Here is a 17,391-nt window from a genome sequence, read left to right as displayed (position 1 = left end):
ATAACGAGGCTGAAAAACCAAAATGAAGTTACCGTGACCATTACTTAGAAATCTCACGTGTCAGAATTAAAAAAGGAGATTTAAAAAAACCTGACCAGTATCAGTCTAAGAAAGCACTGAGAAGGACCTCAGTTTATTTCTGCAGAAAAGAAAGCCATCATCTCAAAATGTAATGTGTGATTTATTATGCCTTCTTACATGAAAAATGTTTCTATTTTGTGGTTCCTTTTCCATTTTCTAGCGACCACAGACATAAGGCTAAATTCCAAAACAGCAGAGTAAGGGTTTTGGTTTCACAATCTTTTTAAACCATTATTCATTTTGGAAAACAGTGCTCTCCAAGCAACGTAAAACTTACTTCAGTCTTAAAACTGAAGATCAGCAGTGATTTAAGTTTTTGTTTTTTAAGTCCACACACACCTAGGTAAAAGTAAGTCTTCAAAAGCCTTGTGAAAATGATTTTAAAGTACTGATTTTTAAGAGACAAGGGAGTACTGACTTTATGTGCACTTACAATGGAATTTCCCATATTGACTGAATGCATAAACAGCTTGAGGCATTTTTAACACAAGTGTTCAGATTTCAGTGCAACACATGGGTAGCATGTATGTATAAATCATATCAGGCAACTGCTGACTTGCAGGATGGAGACTTGCAGACTTCGGATGTCAAAAATATGACAGTACTGCTCTTTTTGAAGTACTTTTTATATAAAGAAATACAATCTGACACAGAACAAACTATACTCATTTAAGTATTTTGCATGTTTCCCCTCTTGGCCCTTTTTTAAAAAGTGATTAAATCCATTGACACAATTAACACCTTTTTTAGAAGACATGCAGAAGATTAAAGAGTTCCATTCAGAAACAATGTTTTACACATAATTCAAATAACTACTTAACTATTCTATTCCTGTTTGCCTGAAGAACCTTTTGGAGACAATCTGGATATTCTTACTTTATATTTGGTGACATGTTAATTCTCATATCAGAAAGGAAGGAAGACTTCTGTTTTATTGTATGATATAATGCAAATGGAAATTATGAACTAGAAGGTGTTAGCAAGAACCACCACACAGAGTGATAGTCTCCACTGGAGCTCCAGACACAGTACTCAGAACTCTCAAAGGTATTTATCAATCCAATTATTTTCATTACACATTCTGAGAGTTAAATTCAAATGTCTTGACTCCAAGTCATCAAACTAAAGCACTAATCATAAAGTCTATCTTCTGATGCATTTTTTTGTGTTAATGAAATAGATTCAGTAGCTAAACTCTGTACACTTCTAAGTAGTCCAAACCCTTTCAAGAACAGTTTGAAAAGAGCAGCAGAACAGACAATCATTCAAATTCCCCAGTTTAAGAAAAGAAGGGAGGGTGGTGAGGGGAGAGAAGTTGCCAATCAGAATCATTTTCTTTTACTTGGAATCATAAATAATTGACAGAGCTTATGTTAGCAATCAAGGTATCTCCAAGTTCATTATATACGTAAACAGATAAGAATAAATTCTTAATGGACCAAACCAGCAACTGTTGGCAAAAAGTAGGAAACTTAAAGTTTAAAGTGCAGTTATGGTCAATTTTACAAGACTGTAGTTAATTCTAGCAGCTCTTCTGAGGTGTGCCTTCCATCTCCCAGAGGAAATAACCAGTGTACCTTTAGTTTTGCTATCTCCATGCAGAGGAAAATAGAAAACATGCTAGACACAGCTTGAAACTTTTCTGGGAACAGGACAGATCATGTCTGAATCATATCCCATCCTTAAGTCCTACTGGAAGATATGGGTATCATTTCATCTAAAGCAGCTGAGTTGTGATGTCTGCAACATTATATAATGAAGACAAGCAGCTAAAATTGAACAACTTTTTAGAAAAATAATAAGCTGCTATATAAATGGAGACACAGAAGTAATCTAAAAAAAACTGCCAGCCTGCGCTTAGTTTTATTTCAAACAGCTGAACAGTGAGGAGTGGGGAAGCACTCTCTTTAGAGAGAAGAGAGGATGAAATGTTCTGTAACCTTAAAACCTACTCTGAAGATGAGTAAAATAGCAAAAGAATAAGCATTTACACTCATCAATATGTGTGAATGAGTAATTAAAACCAACAAAAGTACAGCAATTAAAATGCCTAGAAAACCAACACAGAACATTTTAAGACTATGAAGAAAACTGTCTTTAGTCTTAAAAAATACTTCAGCTGACAACTCAGCCTTTCAAAAGGCCTTTCAGCAAGCTGCTTTAAAAAGGCCAACTAAAGAATCCAAGCTGTGCTGGATGAAAGATCAGCTAAGACACAAAACACAGCAAAAAATTGTCACCAGGTGCTTTTAATGGAAAGAGTGTAAGTACATTCAAGAGTTAATTTGTGCAAGGCCAACCTATCAAGAATTATTAAATCAAGCAATGAAGATAAAACCTGCAGTTTATCAATTTCCTGAACCAAGGATTTATAGAAAGTGGGCTGGTATTATCTGACCACTCAATCACTCTGAGTGATTTCACATTCCAGTGTTTTCATGGACTTCAAAGCAATCTTTACTGGATACTATCATAGAGGATAATGGCATAACAGACCATCAGTCTGACCCAGGTGCCAATGCTAATGCAAGAGCAGTATGCACCATAATGCAATTTTATTTGCCATGAAATGGCAGCATAAGAAGTAAAAAAACTTACATTCAGACCAAATTGCTCTGAGCTCAAAAATACCATTTTCAAGCAAAGAATGAGAGACAGCTGATTCTTCAGTCACATAACTACTGCCTTGTAAGCTACAAGATACACCTGATGTGGAGTCTGAGCTCTCTTTATGGATCAGAATTAATATTTATCTGTTTATCCTAAGAGGCTCAGCTGTAGACTTCCTCATGGTTGTATATGCTGTATGAAATGCTCAAGGATACACACGACCTTTTGTTACAATCTTCTGTGATGTACACATCTGGCTTGAGAAAACAAACTGTTCCCTCCTAACAAACAATAGCATTCCTTCATTCTCCCTGCCCTCATGGAAATCAGGGAGACAGATGCAGCAGTGTCCTACACCCTGCCTGGCTGCACCAAATCACTGATAAGACCTTGTTCAGGTGTCTGCTGTTTATCCACAGTAGGCAGGGGTTTGGTTCTTCTGAATGGTTCACTACCTACACTCACTGAAAATAAACTCAATTTACAGGCATGCCTAGAGTTCAGAATCACTGACCACACAGGCCACTCATAGATGTGACTGGTCTCTTTTTTGGATTAAGAGAGTTAAATGACTGATCTACATAGTTCAGCATACACTGTATCTTGGGTATAAACCATTGTACAGTAGTGCTGCTTGTAAAAATACAAAATAAAGAAACAATGTGTAAGCTAGTGTTATGTCCAGTGAAGGAAATAAAAAAGCCCATCTGTCCAGCTCTCTGTCTACCTTGTCCATCACAATACAGTTTTGTTGTTTTTTAAAGAAACAGAACAACAAACATCCAAAACAAAACCACAAAGACACAAACCAATCAAGATGTACACATTGAACAAAATCTTGAATAAAGACATCACTGAAATCAGAAGATCAGAATCTGCTTTTTCCTTCTTCGAACAGTTAAGCATATCTAAGTTTTAACACATAATGAGCCTCTAAATTATGACACATGAGATGTACTTAGAAAACATTCTTTCATGCTGATCATGACACATCTTTTGCCATGTAACTCAGTATTATATCAGAAACTTGTTGCCATAGAACAGAAATTGACACCAAGAAAACTGTAAAAATGGAGGCAGACATGAGAAATGAAAGAGTATCTACACTCAAGCATAGACATGATTTCACAAGTGCTTGTGAGTTGCAGGAGCAGTAAATATTAGTATTTTCTCAACTCTGAGCCAGGCTCATAATTTGCTGTAAAATAGAGAAAAGCAAAGACTTACTGCAGATATTCAGCAGGTGTGCACTGGCATTATTTTCTTCCTTCACCAAATATGCTGATTTCTAGTTCTTAGATCTCCTAAGCAAGGGGGAATTTGTAATCTTCTTTTCCGACTGACATATGCACATATACCTAATCTGTCTATTTTCAGTTCAAACTTCCTCTATAATGTGAACGGCCATGGACTCGGGACTCCAACCCAGAATGCTGCAATCTTTCCAGAGAGAGAGGTCTCACTAGAGACAGCCTTCCGGGGGCTGGGGCAGTCTCCAGCCGCCAGGCAGCCTCAGCAAGGCACAGCCAGGGGCTGCAAGTGATCCAGCTCCCAGCAGTGATTCCAGCTCTGCCCTGCGAGGCTCTCCCAGGCTGACAGAGTGACAGGAGCACTGTACAGTGATTCCACAGGGAAGCCTTCATTATCCAGCGCCCTGCGAAGGGTGGTCAGGGACGGCAGCTCCTTGCTGAGCAGGGTAAGCTCTGGGGTATTTATGGGGGAAAGCAGGCTGGTACCAAAAGGGAAGAACCGATGGGTTGGAAAGGTACCTCAGAGCATTGTGGGTGCCTTGCTCTGAGCTGAGAGAGAATTGCCTCATCTAAGGGTTCTCTTCTCCTGGGGAGGGATGAGATGAGCATATCACACTCCACTCAAGGGACAACCCTCCAGGGCAGAGGCCTGGCAGGCTCATCCCCACTGTAACACTCGATGTTATTTGCTAACAAGCACCAAGTACTGACAATAGAAGACTGTGGTACAGTTCAGCACACCTATTCTCAAGCTTTTCTCAGCAACCAGCAAATATATGCAAAAAGAAATAATAAAAGTGAGTGTGTATGAGTGAAAATTTAATAATACGATGACTTTTCAAAAACTCCCATAAGTGGTCATTTCATGCTCAGTACACAAGAAGTGTGGCACATAATGATAATACTATTATCTTACCTATTCTGTATTAAAGCAATGACTTGAGAATATGTCTTCCCAATAACACTTTCTCCATTGACTTTTATAATTCTGTCACCTGTAGAGGGAAAAATTATAACTCACATTAGTTTGTCTAGATGTTTTAAAATAGTTTTTATTTTGCATTTCTATATCTTACAATAATCAAGAACACTCATGTTAAATTCAAGGTTAGTCTTCCTCAAAAAAATAAAAATAGATTTCTCCAAATATTTTGTTACTCCTTCCTCATTAAGAGTTCTATATAGTCTTATAAATTAATTATCAAATATATTGTGTAGAGCTATTTTTAGCCTGTGATGAAAAACTTATCCTGTTCTTTTGACTATATGGTAATTAAGTCATCTCTGATCAGAAGAGCAGAAAGGTATCTTGAATTTCCTAATGAGGAGAAAATGGTCTGAAAGGATACAGGTAGGGAGCTTCCAAAAGCTACTGGAGGAAGAGCTGAAAGGAAGAACCTGTGCAAAGCAATGCAAAGGCAATGGCTTTTTCAACAAGGCTTTAGAAACTGAAAGCCCTTTTTGTATTTCTGGCATGATCAAATCAAAGCAAGGAAAAAGCTGCTCACTCTGACTACTCAGCCTGTCTTGAGGACAATAACGCTTTAATGCTTGTGCTCTGTGGAGGTTCCCCATACAGACCCCATGGATTAACAAACGACACAGATCTGACTTTTTAATTTCGTCTGCTCACATAAAGTAAACATCATGCCAATAGATTGGTGTGATATTTTCAACTTTATAAAAATTTAGCTATTCCACTTCATCCACTGGTTACCACCTTTCTTCTTGCCTGAAAGAACTTTGAGTTTTGCCTCCTGCTTCCTAAGCAATGAAAGCAAGCTTGGTGGCAACAAGGTCTGATCCCTGTCCTGGCTAGGTCCTACTGCAAACTTCCCCAGAACACACCAGATCTTTCTCTGGACTTTAACTGGCTCATTTCCAGGTTGTCTAAGAACAGCCTGTAATGTGGGCTACATTGCCACAGATCTCTACTCAGTATTCCCACTAAAAACTATAATTAGGACTACTAATAGAGTAGGTCACATAATTTTATCTATACTTGTGCAGCTTTTATTTTTCACAGCAGTGACACGAGTCTACTTGAAATACGCATCCCATGGATGTGCCAAAAGATCTGATGGGGACACACTGCAAAATTGGTTACATAAATGACATGAGCACAGACAACTCTGCAAGAACAACTTTGTTCTGCTTCAGATAGGTGGGAAGGGGAAGTCAGTGCCTGTAGTGCCAAAAAAATATGGAAACATGAAGTCTTTTTCTAACAGCTCTCCAGTCTAGTGGTCTGCTACATATTTTGATCAAAGTAGAAATTAATCAGAATGCCATTTCCACATACATTTTAGTTCTTTACATTCTTGCATATAGATAAATAACAGCACAAAGATCGAGACATGGGAAATAGAGATGTGTTTTGGCTGTTTCTATTTCAATATTTCTAATATTTACAAACTCTCATATATGTTATTTTTTAATGAAATGCTTTAGAGGTTAAATATGGGAGAAGTATTACCTTTCTAACTTTAACAAAGATGATTTTACACGAGTATCCAAAAAATACTTCAGAATGGACTGTCTTATATTTAAGCTTTAAATAATTTTAAATATTTTAAATTTTCTGGTGAGAAGCAGCCAAGTAAGCTCCTGAAATGGAGCTCATTTATCACAGGTGATGAAACTTATGTTGAAACTTTCAGGATTACAAAGGACTCTGCAGCAGTGAAATAAGAATTAACAAACATAACTTCCTAACTCATACTGCATATTCAAGTATTTTCATTTGTGTGACCATAAAACAGAGCAAAGTTACATTAGGAAAAAAAGTTTACAGTTGATTCTACAAAATAAGAAATGTATATAGCGTCTGCATGAGAGATTAGGCAATCTACCTGGCTGATTATTCTGAGTGTTTTAGAATAGCAAGACAGAGATATAGTAATATATTTCACCCTAAAATTCATAAACAAGATATACTGGCATGATCTGATTAGATGTAACTGTTGAAAGCAGTGTGTTTAGGAATATTCTAGTTAATAAAAATGTGTTCTCCCATTTATTTTCTGCTCTTTATTCTGGGCTCCTAAAAATCTCTTCCATAACTAAAGTAAAATATTCTCTAAATAAAAATAAAATATTCTCTACAGATTTCATCTCACTCAATTTGGCAGACACTGAGCAGAGTAGAAATTAACATGTTTCCTCTGTAGAAATTCAACATATGCTGCGTTTTATCAAGCCAAAAACATCTTTATATAATAGCAATCAAATTTTGCCAAAGTAACCCTTCTCTAAATAACTATCTAAGGAGGAGTTAAAAAACCCCAACAAAGCGCTTATGGGTAGGATCTAGAACTATTTTTAAACTGATCAACCTAGAAACTTTGTATTTCCTTAGGAAGAACATATAAAACTTATTCTATTCCAGGCAAATTGAGGTACATAACTATCAACATCCCATTATTGACACAAGCATAAGCCTTTCATAGAACAGAAGTTGTGCTATATTTTTAAGAAACCTGTATTTATCGTGGCATCCATCCATGCATGTAACTCTATCACCTGTAAGATTTTCAATTCTAATACAGCTTTTTTTCTTCTTTTAGCAGTTAAGTAAAGGTATGATCCAAGTTCACAAACACACACACCCCCATGTCTTCTGCTCACCAGCTTGATTAAATAAGCAATTGAATAGAATTTTGTAAGAAGAGAGACCTGGACTGTTCCTATTTGATTTAAAGGAGGTAGAGTAGAAAAAATTTATTTAATGTACAAATACCTGAATGTTTTCAGGTTATCAATCTGTCCCAGATCAAAGACATAAGAGCTTACAGGTATTATTTTCCCTTTTTTGCCTCTTGTCACATATTTTCTTACTCTCTTTAAGATAGCAAATCAAAATACTAAGACTTTAATGCCTTAATTAGCAAAACAGTGCTTCCAAGGTGAAAAAGACCGGAGGACAACTTAAAAGTGTCTAAAGGAAAGAACAAGATTTAAATGGAAGATAGAACTACGTAGTAGCAACTTAAATCATATGTATTTTACATCACATGCATAAACATGCTAATGAACAGTACCTGTGCATAGCCCAGCTTCAAAAGCAGGTCCACCCTCTTTAACTTGTTTAACGAATATGGTATCCATTGGTTCCAGTCTATTTCTTTGTTTTCCTGAGAAAGAAAGAACATTTCTTAATAGTGTTTCATGATACTTCATTACAATGTTTTCACTTACAAAATATTTTGGGATGAAATTCTGCTGCATTCACAGAGACATACAAAGAAATAGTAATGTAATGGAAACTGGAAAATAAAATTTTAAAATCTTCCCTTAAAAGGAAAAAATTTAACATTGATTTACAGTTCTCATGGACCACAAAAGTAATTTTCCAACACTGTTTTTCAGGAACTCCAAGATGAAGTCTAAAGCTTTCTTGAAGATGAAGTCTAAAGCTTTCTTGAAGGCTTAACAAGATTCACTCAACAATAAAAAGAACTTTAGAATTCCAATTATATGCACAGCGTATGTCTGCATTTGCTGTACATATCTGTATATACATAACTTCAAGTTACTCTACAGTAGTTAGAAACCATGTAGAGCTACATTTTCTTGCTTTCTCAATAGACACTTAATTCCTATACTTCTAGAAACACAGGTACCTTTTGGTTTTACATGCCTGTCACCAAAGCTAAGTAATTTTTTGTTAAGCAGCCACCACTTCTGAAAATCAAGAGAGGAGTGTGGGTGTGTGTACAGTAAAACAAACAGAAACACAAACAAAAAACTCCATGGTTATACGGCAGGCTAAAATACAGTGTTGCTTGTCCTACATTTGCACACAGCTGGAGTAGGCCATTTTACAGCATCTACGCAGCTTCACACATGGAATTATTATGCCAGTGAAGTTAAAAAAACAAAACCAATCCCCCCCCAAAAACCCAAATATTGAACACACCCACCAAGAAAATGACCCAGAAATAATAAAAAAACAAATCAATAAATATATATATCCATCATGTTCCTGCATGGTCTAGGACTCACAGAACCAGAGGCAGAACATTAAAGGCTACAGCCAGATAGACAGAGTCTTACAGTGGCAGAGCTGGCATTGACAGCCTTGGTCACTCCAGCTCCTGGCTCCAGTTACTATCCCTGTGCACACTTCCAGCTAAGGAAGTGCCACCTTTGGAGGCCATGTGATGAGCCAGCCCAGGGAACTGACATGACACAAAAATAAGCCGGGTCTGTGTTCCAGTTTAGCAGGAAACCCCAGCATAGTGGAGAGACAGAGGCTGAAACTGCAGCAAAAGAAGGAACAGCACAAAATAATAAAGGAATTATTTAAAACTGGCATTGCTGATAAAAGAAATTCCTTAAAATTGGCATTATTAGGTTCTAACCATTTCTAAAATGGCTTAGGATCTAACCATTTCTAAAATGGATCTTTGACTTAGGCACAAATGGCCCCGCTTTTGGAAGTACTTTCCCCACAGCTTTAAATGACCCGCCTAAAATGTTGAATAAATCACAGTAGTATTTATTGAATAAATAAGGTGCCCCTTAACCTTTTTTTCGTTCAGTTTCCATGTGGGCATTTGAAAAACTTTAAATAAACTGCAAAAAACCAGATCATCCTCTGACTCACATTTTTTCAGATCCTAGTTTTAGCCTAATGCCTTTTTTGTGCAGATATCAGTGTCCTGCCATTTTACCAAAAAACAGTTCAACAAAATGGCTCACTCATATGGCTCTAAATGGCCTTCTCAAAATAGTTCCAGATCAGGAGCAAATAATCAAAAAGTTGATTTGATAGAATCAGATAAATACTACATATAAAGCAATGAATTACAAATCAAGAAACTCCAGCTGGCAGCTCAGTCCCCAAATACTTAAAATTTGATTAGCAGGATACAGCTACAAGACATACAAAATGCTCTTTGTGAGCCAAAGTTAATATCTGTCATTTTTAATCTGCAGATTTAAATAGACACTGAACATATGATGGGTCTTGTCCTTTAAAAAGCCAGTAACATTTCAGCAAGTTTAGAGAAGCTCTAAGATTAATCTACCCAGATGCCATGAACAAAAGGTTGCTTCAACTGCTTACAAGAATGAAGTTAAAATATGACCTTTTATAGGACCACCAAACATCCTTCCTAGTTGCCATCCTTCCCAGTAAAAGATAAGGTGCCACTTATCTTTTACTGAAGACACATACATTTCCAAAAGTGACAATAAAAATAATACAGCTCCTGTGGCACATTTAATCTATCACACCTCAGCTTCCTTTATATAATACTCTTCAAAAAACGTTAGTGGCCTACAGCTAGATTACTTAACACTCAAGTGCTGCTTTCTGCCTTGTCCATACCTGAACACGCAAATCAAGAGGTCAGGCAGATAAAGTTACTCCCATTCAGTACCCAACACAGAACTCCTTTAACACACTTCCCACTTCTGATTAAGAGGGGAAACTTGCCGCAGTTTATGGAGACCAGAGATTGCAGGCTTCCCTGACATCTGACTTCTGACCTGCCTGTCAGCGACAGAGACATTATGGGCACTCACTTCCCATTTCCACAGCTATTTTACCAATCAATTCAGAAAGCTAATTGCACATTAAACTTGGCTGCTTGTCCTACTTGCAGAAGGAGGCTACATTAAACAGTCAGCCGTTCTTACTTCCTAAAGAAGGTCAACCACCACACTAAAAATTGATTTAGGGGCAAAAAATCAGGATGAAAAGGTCTAAATGCTGATTACATTTGAATGTTCATTTTACTATTCAGCACTATCCAAACACAAGTTGAAACAAGAAGAAATCTTAGAACTCTCAAGCTCTGATATACAGGGTCTTTCTTCATTTCTCCTTGATCTTCTACATACATAGATAGAAACCAAATCTTTTTTAATCAGTAACATATAAATGAACTTCCTTGAATAAATTAACCTCAAAATGTACATTTACACTTTGAAACTCAAGCAAAGCTAAGCAATATTTTTTGACAGTAGAAGCTAACAGTATTTTCTTCAGACCAGCTGAGGGGAATAAATCTTGAAGATGATTTATTCAATCATCATAGAAATAAACTTCAAGTAAAATGGATTACCTAATAACTCGCCTCATGTGTCAAAATTTAACATTCACTACACTCTGATTTAATTATGCTTAAATCTTAAATGTGGTTCTGTCTGCACTCAATTATCAGGCAAAAGCAAGATGCTGTCTAGAAAAGAGAGCTTAAACTTCCCTCCTCCTAAACACTACAATCTAGAACAGAGTATCTATCACAGCCAAGTGTTTTACACTAAGTTCTCTAACTCCGCTCTACATACTGTCAGAATTCACCATTTTGTTTCTAATACTGAAAAGACCGATTTTTTTGAGCATGCCAGCAATTCCTGACAAGGTGATACAACAAACAACAGTAAAAGCACCTCGGACTTCTTGTCTGTAAGACATAGAAGCCTTATTTGTGCTTTTCCAGTGCTCACTACGGCATTTGATTTTGCCTCCTTCTTCCCTCTCCATACTTTTGTAAGCAAAACAACACACTTTGTAATTGAGCACTACATTGCAGGCTACCACAAATACAAATATTCTCCCAAATCTTCAACTGCAAATGAAGAATGAGACATCATGCATGCACAAAGAACAGACGAAGTGTGAGCTGCCAGTAACACATTCACATATGCAAGGAAACAACACAGATTAAAAGCACAACTTCTGTAAAAAGAACTTCATTTTTACTTCATTCCCCCTTAAATGTAGCTATAAAGAGAGATGCAGTCTTACATTAGGGCAATAAAAAGAAAAAAGCAAATAAAGCTGGTAAGCACACAACTCAGCTGATCAGAAAATGAAAAGCCCATTAGGTTGTCCTTTCCTGTATTAGCTTTGTAAGCACACGAAAACTTCCAGCATGAAAAATGGTCATCAGTCAGTATAAATTCAAAGGCAAGATTTTGTCCAGGCAGTGGTGTAGTTTTGCTAAGAGAATCACTAAAATACTCTTTGCAGTGCAATGGTGTTGCAAACATCCTTCAGTGATGTCATCCAAATGAAAATATAACTTTGAGTGTAAGCAAACTAGTGTCTGAACTTATAATTCAGAGATTCAGCATCATCAGAAATAAGGAAATAAAAATAAATCCCCAAGTATATAGACGGCTCATTAGTTTAACCAAGGATAGTAAGGAATCAGGAGAGTCTTAATAATCAGCTCCTTAGTCTAGACAACCAAAGTTAAGAAAAAGTAGCCTGAAAAAGCACAAATACCTGTAAATCAAATGCAAGATAAATACAGAAAACCAACTGATAACAACAAGGATTTTTAAAGCCAATATTTTTTCATAATTCTATACAAATCTTCAAGTTAATCAGAGACTACAGTGCCACCTACAATAACCACAGAAATCACAGTAAAATCTAGAAACTAATATTAGTGTCGTAACTTTTGTTCGACTGACTGCAAAATAAAGACTTTACTCATAACACATATCATGGAATCATTTATGATCTAACCTTTATACTACCTGGATCTATGAGCTGAGACTTCAAGTCAATAACACCTTAATAGTCTGACAGGAAAAAGCAAGTCTCCCATTGCAAGTTACAAGGCAGCTTTCCTGTTGAAGAGGCCACAAGTGGCAGAGGGGAATATGCTGCACTAGCAACTATCACATTTGCAAAATAGTAGAATTTAAACATCCTCTCACCGATAAAAGGGAATATTAAAAGAAGTTATTACTATTTTTAAATGGAACAGTAGAATTAAGACTAGGTAATATTTAAAACTGACTTACATCTGGGGAGAGATATTCAGCAAAGCTTCCCCTAACTCGCTCAAATTTGACATGGAAATTAATTTTATCTAGGTGTCAGTTCTAGCTTAATCCCCTAAAAATCTAGTTTGAAATACAGCTACTACAAGGCATATAACTAATATTGTATCAAATGAAGTAACCATGACTTAGTTTTTAAACTACTCTCTGCAGACCAGACAGTATTACTCTACTGATCTATGATTCACCCAGAAAAAAAGAATGATATGGCAGAAGTTATGCTGTCAAATCTCCCAACACACTACAACATAGCAACAAGCACTTCATTTCTCTGAAGTCATTAACCTTTTGATATAAAACACAGATTAAAACATCTGAGTCATAAAGACTATGAAACAGACAACCTTTACCTTCTGGATAGGAAAGGAAAAAAAAATTAAAGTCTCATGCCAAAGTGCTATTGCTGACAGAGCTCTTCCTTTCTTTTGACCTGCAGAGCACAACCAGCAAGTATAGGGAGACAACACAGTGCTTGTAAGACCTTCTTACTAAGTCTCTCCAAACAGCCACTGCTTAAAAACATGCCATTTCTCCTGTTCCTCAAAGGGAGGAAGAAAATCTTCTGCTCAGGACAGCTGAACTGTGCTTAGAAATCCTTATAACTCAGTGATTCAATAAAATCTACAGAGGGTTGCAAAACAACCTCTTGTAGAACATTTTTACCCCCAGCAGTATGCTCAGCAGAGAGCAAAAAGATGACTTTCACTTTTACATTTAAGAAACCAGCTTCATGAAACATCTCAGATTAATCAATGAAGACAGGCTCTTATGCACATCGTTCTCTGACTCAAGGAGGAGGAACATTCCTCTTGAGCATGAAGATCTACAAGTATGCTTTGGGTATCCAAGGCATTTGAGCTCCACTGGTTCAACAATGCTGAGTGGCACTGATTCCTGGGATGCCTTTCAGGCAAAGGGAGGGGAACAGATACAGCAGGGCAAATGATTCAAATTGATTACTCAATCAAAAACCTGTTAATCATTCCCAAACTACTCACAAAAGCTGGCTGAAAGTACAGCAGAACTTACATTTATTAACTGAGATTTCATTTAATTAAAAATAAATCACAAGCCTGTCAGGATTACATCTAACTGAAGGAATCCAACTACAGATCATTCTGCATATTATAATCTGCAAACTGAATTTCATACATAGTAAGCATTTCTCCACCAGCAATCCACTCTGGAAAAGGAGCCCAAAGGTCCCTGTCCAGTCCCAGCAGAGCTTATTTTACACACTGTCAGCTCAAAGCAACTCAGCTGAAAAACACTCACTGAAATACAGTGCCAGGGATGAGCCTCTGAAAGAACATGATAAGTAAATTAGTGCTGTTGAGTCATTTAGCAGAGAAACACCTGGCATTCAACTCTTTAACACAGGAAAAATACATTCTTATTTCTCAAAGCACCTCTGGCATTTTGATTAGGCAATTCCAAAATGGTGTTTCTTCTATTGCTCACTTTTCTGTTAAACCATTTGACTAATACAACCATAATCAACCAAGGTAGGGAGAGAAAATGAGAAAATAATTTGTCAGTGTTATGGAAACTATCTAACACAGTTTCAGCTAAGTTACAAACCCTCCAAAACTGTGTTCTCTCATTGCATTATTTGCCATTACTATGACTTTATTCAATTCTCTGAAATGAAACCTTTTCAAGTTTAAAATTTAATCTATGATTAGTCTAGAGGATTTATTATAGTCCTTAGATAAGCACAGAGCAATACAATTTTTATCTCTAGTAGTGAATCTACAGACTCTCCCTTAAATCATTGGAAATTACACTTCATGTCTTTATTCAAAGTCAAAGGTGATTTGAACTCAACAGAAACCACTGAGAAACTTTATACATGTGACAAGCTGGAAGACAAATCTACTAGATATTCAGGATGTACTAGAAGGGATCATCAGGCTCTGGTTTCAGTGGGAAACTAAGTGAGTCACCCTCTTCTAGCATTCTCAACATTTAGGTGTTAAAAAAATTAACTTGGATCAAAAATACACAAATAAGGGCAATTTAATGTCCCCCTGAAGCATTATTGTTACACACCTCTTACCTTTTATTCCTAACTGGACTCTCACATACCTTGGACTGTATCACCCCAGCCATCTATGACCTTTCCAAATACTTGCTTTCACATTTATCCTCTTGTTCTTATCTACCTTATTCCCATCATCACAGGCACAATGTTTATTTCATAACAGACTGATCCGATAGACCATGATTGTTAAAAACCATGGGATTAAATTAAATCCTGGGAGAACACAAGCTACATCACAGAAATCAACAGTCTGTTAAAAGAAATGAAATATTAAAAACTCCAGGCCTTATGTAAGCAGCAGTAATGCAGGAAAAAGAGCTTTTCCACGCTTTCCTCAAAGGCTCTACCCTGTCAAAGCAAATTTGCACAGAGCTGAAGAAGGCCAGGTAATAAATTGCAACTATTTAGGCTAGACAGTTGAAGAGTAGAAACTACTGTACATACTTAGGCACATTAAAGAAAAAAAGCCTGGTATAAAGTTTAATGTTCTAGACTTCTCAATGAAAACATGTCCTAAGTCTCATTAACAAGTGCACACTGGGTCTCTACAGAAAAATATACTAATACCTAAGTTGACTTTAATTTTTATGAGAAAAGGATCTCCTAGTTGCTACAGGTACTTCTATGTAGAAATAGAGATAAAAGTACAAAAAGCAAGAACATCATATTAAAAAAAAAAAATACTGGATTATAATAATACTAGATTCCCATGTACTGTTAGACACAAAATAGCTTAGTTCTATTGAAAGATAAAATTCTTCCAGTCTATTTCTATATGCTTATCACTGTTCACTTTAATCACAATCACCAAGCCAAACCTCTTTAAAGGAAAACAGGTTTTTGGACAACATACAAGAAACTACCTTCATATGTACAAAACCTGTACTTTGGCATTTTGTGTTTTAAGTAATGTCTGAAGGACAATAAGATATAGAATCATACTAAATGCACAATCAAATGGCATTAAATTTTCCTCCAGCTCCACTCATCACATCTTGACAGTGCAAGTTTTTAATAAGAATGCTAGGTTTTCAATAGGTACAGATATTTTTCAGTCTGGATCTGAATATTCCTAATATGCTTTCCTGGAAGACTTCTATCTATAGATACCACTTAAATAATAACTGAGTACTGAAACAGGGCAACTCCAGAAAAAAAGAAGAATGGCAAACTGATGGCAAGCCATCCTCAAAACACACAAAATAAATACTCCAAGTTATGTACCCCAAGACATATGTAATACAGGCTGGTCAGTATAACAGAGATTCTCTGGAAATCAGTAGAAGATGATAAAAGTTTCCAATTAGTGACCAAAGAATCCACTGTGGAAAATCTGCATCTTCTGATAAAATGCACTTGGTTAGAGAAGCATATCAATGACTTGGCTTAAGATCAACAACCTGGACAAGCAACACTAGCAAAAGAACTGAAAAGCATAAAATAATAACTACAAAATATTTAGGGTGAATCTGTTGTGATGCTCTTCCAAGCAGGTAACAGGGTGCTCAACTCTCCCACACGAAGCAGAACGTGGCTATGTGAAGGCTCCACCACTTGTCTGGAGAAAGCCTTGGCTACTTCTTCCGTGAGAGGGCAGCAGCAGACACCCACCAAAACTGCCCACAAATCCTGACCACGGGCTCCAAACCAGCTCCCTATCCATCCCAAGCCAGGGCTCCATGCACCCCTGCTGTTCTCACAACTGGACCACAAAGGCAACTCGACCCCATGATCTCCCAACCTGTTCCTCCCAAAGTGCCTCTGCTCATCCACTGCAGCCCCCCGGCCCTCTCCTGTGAGACACCCCACCACCCCTGGTGGGGTATTATTGTGTGAGAGAGCAGGGGCTTCCATGAGCTCCTGGAAAAAGGCATGAGGGCTCCATGCTGTCGTCCTGTAGGCTTTCTCTTGCTCATGTGCATACAGGTGAGGTAGTTCCCTTCTGTCCCTGCTGTTGACCATGATGTATCTCCTGCTCATAGCATCCTAACTCCTTTGCCTGACAACCCAATCTTGCTTTTGGGCTAACATCTCCCTCTGGTGTCACTCCGAGTAAAGAGGTCTCCTGGACAAATTTGCATTACTTTCCATTATAAACGCTTTGAAATTTTACTACTTACCAAAAAGATTAATGCAAGCCAGGAGCTTGATCTAACTATATACTAAAATTCCATACCAGAACTTAAAATACATAAAAATTTTTCACTGTTAGAATACATCAACCAAGGTACATGCTTTTACCTTCTGCCCTCCAGAATTAATTAGATGCTCTGATCCTTTGGAAAAATATTAACGTGTTACCTTTCTCAATGAAAGGTAACAGCAATAGAGATGCTCTTATCCACACACACCTAATCAAATATATAAATGCAGAATTTGATACGAAATCCTCGTTTTTAACAAGTAAGCTTAAGCTATGACAATGGCAAAGCATAAAGGGCAGGTAATTATAAATTTTCACTGAAAACTGATACAAAAAAGACACCTCTGCACTGGCACACACTACTTCACAAAAACGAAATGCTTGGATCTCCTTAGCTTAGTCTTTCAGAGAGGAAAGAACAAGCGAATGAAGTGAACTATCGTGTACAAACGTCA

At 37.0% G+C, this 17,391-nt stretch overlaps 1 protein-coding gene across 4 annotated transcripts in view; it reads right to left on the bottom strand.

Moving 5' to 3' along the window:
* The window catches only part of ARHGAP21 (Rho GTPase activating protein 21), a 109,588-nt gene that overhangs the window by 39,988 nt on the left and 52,209 nt on the right, over positions 1 to 17,391 (bottom strand). For all 4 annotated transcript variants that reach the window (XM_066316129.1, XM_066316120.1, XM_066316137.1 and 1 more), the window contains 2 exons: positions 7,982 to 8,074; positions 4,858 to 4,936 (listed from right to left, as the gene is read on the bottom strand). In XM_066316129.1, the coding sequence (XP_066172226.1) occupies positions 4,858 to 4,936; positions 7,982 to 8,074 (172 nt within the window). The remainder of the gene's footprint in view (positions 1 to 4,857; positions 4,937 to 7,981; positions 8,075 to 17,391) is intronic.

The sequence above is a fragment of the Sylvia atricapilla genome, chromosome 1 (assembly GCF_009819655.1).
Source record: "Sylvia atricapilla isolate bSylAtr1 chromosome 1, bSylAtr1.pri, whole genome shotgun sequence".
In the NCBI taxonomy this organism is placed as follows: domain Eukaryota; kingdom Metazoa; phylum Chordata; class Aves; order Passeriformes; family Sylviidae; genus Sylvia; species Sylvia atricapilla.
Note: the sequence above shows the minus strand (reverse complement) of the source record. Positions and strands in the feature narration are given on the sequence as shown.